Source organism: Pundamilia nyererei, unplaced genomic scaffold (assembly GCF_000239375.1).
Source record: "Pundamilia nyererei isolate P.nyererei 1_Seehausen unplaced genomic scaffold, PunNye1.0 scaffold00144, whole genome shotgun sequence".
NCBI classification, from domain to species: domain Eukaryota; kingdom Metazoa; phylum Chordata; class Actinopteri; order Cichliformes; family Cichlidae; genus Pundamilia; species Pundamilia nyererei.
In genome coordinates, this window is record NW_005187545.1 from 1,081,159 (window position 1) to 1,085,784 (window position 4,626).

At 38.3% G+C, this 4,626-nt stretch overlaps 1 protein-coding gene across 1 annotated transcript in view; it reads right to left on the reverse strand.

The window, feature by feature from the left end:
- Nucleotides 1-1,674, reverse strand: part of serinc2l (serine incorporator 2, like) — an 11,189-nt gene extending 9,515 nt beyond the window's left edge. The window contains exons 1-2 of the mRNA XM_005744487.1: nt 1,529-1,674; nt 627-788 (exon numbers count right to left, since the gene is read on the reverse strand). Of these exons, the coding sequence (XP_005744544.1) occupies nt 627-788; nt 1,529-1,567 (201 nt within the window). The 5' untranslated portion in view covers nt 1,568-1,674. The remainder of the gene's footprint in view (nt 1-626; nt 789-1,528) is intronic.
- Nucleotides 1,675-4,626: the final 2,952 nt, after the last annotated feature.

Here is a 4,626-nt window from a genome sequence, read left to right on the forward strand (position 1 = left end):
GGAAAAGTTATGACAAATCAGACTATAAGGCAAAAAGAAAGTGCAGCTTTATGGTTTCATGGACAAAAGAATTTCTGTGGCTGCAATATGACGAGCTAAATAACCAGGGCTGCACATAAGTGGTCCGCAGGTGCGCATTCGCAGTCAAAATAAAAGACGTGCACAAGATAAGAAGTTGCAATGCGTGTTTGCGTACATAAGATTTTCTGGAGGACAGACATTTGTTTAGAACTCTTAAAGATGTCGAAGAAGCTCCTTTAAGCAATTACTTTGGTGTTCCTCCACCTCCAAAGAAATGTCAGAAGGAGTCCGAACCACAAAAGAAGCGCGTATTCTCGGAAAAGTGGTTGCAGGAGGTGAGCTGGCTTCAAACAAATGATGAACGCACAGAGAGGTGGTGCAGAAAATCCCACTCTAGCGGACAAAAACAGTGCTTTTTATATGGACGCAAACGCGCGTTGCAACTTCTTATCTGGTGCACGTCTTTTATTTTGACAGCGAATGCGCACATGCGGACCACTTACATGGTGTATGGACTATATGGTGTATATTATGAGTAGTTGTATGTTAAATACTATTGCATATCATTATATACATAAATATGACAATAAGAATAAAGGTCTTACCTTGCGAAGCTGCGTTTCCATTCCAGGAAGGATCATGATAACAGACACAAAGGTTCCCATCAGCAAGAAGAAGGAGAAAACCAAGCGGGTGATGGTGGAGTTATTTGAAGAGGGACAGCAACCACACAAAAGACATGGTGCTGAGCCACACAGACATGAGGCCTGCCGAGGATGGAGGGGTAGGAGGAGAGAGCGATAAAGAGCGTGAGTTGAAGCTGAAGACAGCCACAAAAATATATCACCTGCTTAGGTGTGATGGCACTCATAAATAGGTTAGCTGAACTACTGTGTGGGTACATTTTAAACATGGCAGTTCCAAGGGTTGATGTTTAGATACAAGTAACATGAAATTCGCGCCTCTCACTTAAATGCTTAATTACAAAAAAAAAAAAACATTAGAGCGCAAGGTTCCTCCATGTATTTTATTTCATCAACGAAAAACACTCCACCTTTACAGATACCCTAGTTCCCATATATAAACGGTTGAACACACCCTGCACTTGTTAAGCCGGTCTAAAAATGAGCTGGTTTCCTACGAAGGCAATCAAAATCACATGCCTTACATCTGGTGTCAGTAACTCGTCAGCTTTAAACACCAAACGTCACTAACTTTCCATTTTATTAACAACGCGATGAAAATGGCCTGTTCACTTCTGACTAGCTTGCTAGGCTAACTTCCCTAAATCTAACGTCGAGTATTGGTAGATTTCCCAAGTAACAGTAATGATCAGCTATTTATAAATGGTCTCACATTTGTTGAAGCTATCACATGCCTAACGTCACAACTAACACTTAAACCTGACACCAATTACTAATGTTATCCTTAATTTAACCTAACAGTGGGAGAATAAACAAAAGCCTTCCGGAAATATCTAAAACAGACATTCATATGCGATACTTACACAGCTGGCTAAAGAGCACAAAGCCAAGCAAGCCCCCATTTTCACATAAATGTGATGAAATGTATGTATTTACGTTCCGACGCCTTTCGTGTTCCTTCACTAACCCGTTAAAAGCTGCTATGTCTAACACTCGGAAGTTACTGGAGTTTTTCAAAATAAAAGCATACTTCAAACGCCATCAATCAACCCCATAGCTACAGACTACGCTATGTTCTCTATATGAAAAAACTCAAATCATAGATTCTTAGTGTGAGAAGAAGAGTTTATATATAGTCTGAAGCATTTTGAAGAGTTCTGTCAACCAAGAAACATTTTGCAGAGCAGAACCAGACAGTAAATACACGGACTCTGAAACCTACCATCTGTCCTCTCCCTCAGCAAGAGATCATTATCTGCTGTTTAAAAGTAGATGCAAAAAGAGAGCCAGTCAGGTGCTGGCAGAAGAAGCCTCGTTAAAGTCCCTGCTGTTGTCGTATTGCTAGTTCACGAGCACAGTAGGGAGCCAACAGGGATGGGGTTATTAATAGTCCTTTTAATATAACCTGTAACGTGGAAAAAACTTAATGAAATCTATTACAAGTGTGATTACTGAGAAATAGAAAATGGGTTTTTTTCCAAGTAACTACTTCAAACATTTCTCAACTCACCGAACATTAAAAACATACTTTTCAAAAATGTACTTATAGTAACAATACACAGCCAATAAATCACCTTTCAGAGACCTCAGCTGTGAAACTGCACTTACTGCATGATTATTTGTTATCTAGTCATCGCATTTGCAAACTTAGGTGTCCACGCTGCCCGCCTGCCCGGTGGGGTGACGGCAATAACCCATCAGTCATTTACAAGTGAGGCGTAAAAAGCATTGCTTGCTTAATTAAAAACACGTTTCATAGCATCACCACACTGAACTGGCACTGCTCCTAACACTACTGAAAAGTTAATTTCTATATCCAACACTAGGTTGCAGTATTAACCAGCAGTTTACGCTACTTTCTCTCAGCTAAAGAAGCTCCTGTGACATAATCCCCACTTGTTCTTGCACAGTGTACACAGATTTCATTATGTAAGTAAAGTCTGAAGCTACAAGTGACATTTCACATTTATAGATGGAGACATTTTACACAGAGGCATGAAATAGCACAAGTAGAGAAAAATCTATCAACTAGTTTAGGATGAAAAAAATAATATAATAACAATGTATACTTTATTGATCCACATGGGGAAATTCCTCTCTGCATTCGCACCCCAAACCTTCCAAACAGGGGGCCACCACTCTACCTACTGAGCTATCCCTGCCAAGCATATGTAGCTAACGCATATGTTTCTGAAATCTATACTGAAATGAATGTTTATAGCTGCAAAATGTCTTTTTTTAGGACCTTTCAAGCCTCTGACAAGATGAATCACAGTTGGAGAGAGCTAATAAACAAAGAAGAAAAAGATTTATCCATTTACTCTTGACTAGGTGGTGTAATTTTAGTTATTTTAAAAGCGTCACAAGAAAATATAAAAACAGACATTAAGACCAAATCTATCAAATGTCGGAATGTTTATTCTCCTAATGCGCCACCTGGGAACTGTTTCCGATTAGGAATCAGTCGCTTCATTTTCAACTTTAAAAACGCAGGGGGGTGATTGGGTACTTCTCTGTGTAAAACCTTTGTCAGCTGCTGGGAATAGCAACTTACCCCTGTTACTCCTCTATAATGACATCTTTGTTCTGTCTCACTTTGTTTGCAGCTTATGTCTGTCTCTCTATTTTATTTTTCATAGGAAGCAGCTGCCAAGATTGCAACTTCCCTCTCGTCCATCACTTCTTCTTCATCACTCACTCAGAAGTCTTTTCTTTAAAGGAGAAGCTGTAAGAGACACAAGAGCAGAAAAACATTCATGTCAGTTTTCATAAAAGTTTCACTGTTGTGCCTTGTAAGATGAAATGCAAATGAATGTGAAGGCGGTACAGTAAATGAATGAATACATTTGCTGTGTTATAACACTACTATATTAGACACAGAGGTTGAAGAAAGAAAAAGAGCAAAGCACTGTGAGGTTGTCTGGAAACAGCAGATACCTTATAGTTCATAAAGAGTCCATTACTAGTTAAATGACCCTTGAACTTTAATATTCTTTTGAGCTATGATGAAAGTCTCCGTATATTTTCAGCTACCATTAACAGTGAGAGAAAAAATAGGTCCTCTCAAATGGCCCATAGCCTGTTTTTCCAGAAATGAATTACTATATTTGATTTCATGCTCTGCATCCCTGAGCAACTAATCAGGTTTTTTTTAAAATATTTTTTTGCCAAAGTGACAAAATCAAACATGCAGAGGGCTTTATGCATTATCTCAGGATAGATAGAGTTTAGGGTTAACTGACCCAAAATATAAATAATGACTTTTATGCAAGCAGTAACTATTATTTAACCCAATATGGAGCCTCAACATATGTTGACACCTCAACAACTTTCTATTAGAGTTGAGCGGATCAATTTAAATATTGATAGTATCGATACCAACACTGTTATTGGTATCAGATAAATACCAGCATGATCTTATTGATACTTTGTTTCTAGCCTCCAAGTTAAGTTTGTAGTCCACTGAATCATGTTGAAATTTTTTGAAAGTGGAAAAATACACCTAACACGTGCACTGTGAAAATTGCCTGAACCTTTTTGCATTAACTGTCATGTCTATTTTATATATAGCCTATAGCACATTTAAACACCAGAAGCTGACCCAGGGCTTTGGAAACAGGCACATTTACATTTTAAGTGTTCCAAAACACTGGTAGTATTGGAAAACTGGTAGCCACCTGTGCTACCCCTCTGCCTCCTGTCAGATGCACCTATGGTATAAATTTGAAAATCCTAGGTGATTTTTTATAAAAGTTGACCTCTGTCCTTGAGATTTTGAACTCGTCTGAGATTTTAAGTTTATGCACGTATTATATAAATCCTAGGTAACTTCCTTCTTTATTTATCACATTCACAAGATTTTCAGATAACATGACCTCTGACCTTGAGGTCACTGACCTCTGAGATCTTTAGTAGATACACCTATGTTATCAGTTTGAAAATCTTACATTTCCTTGTTCTC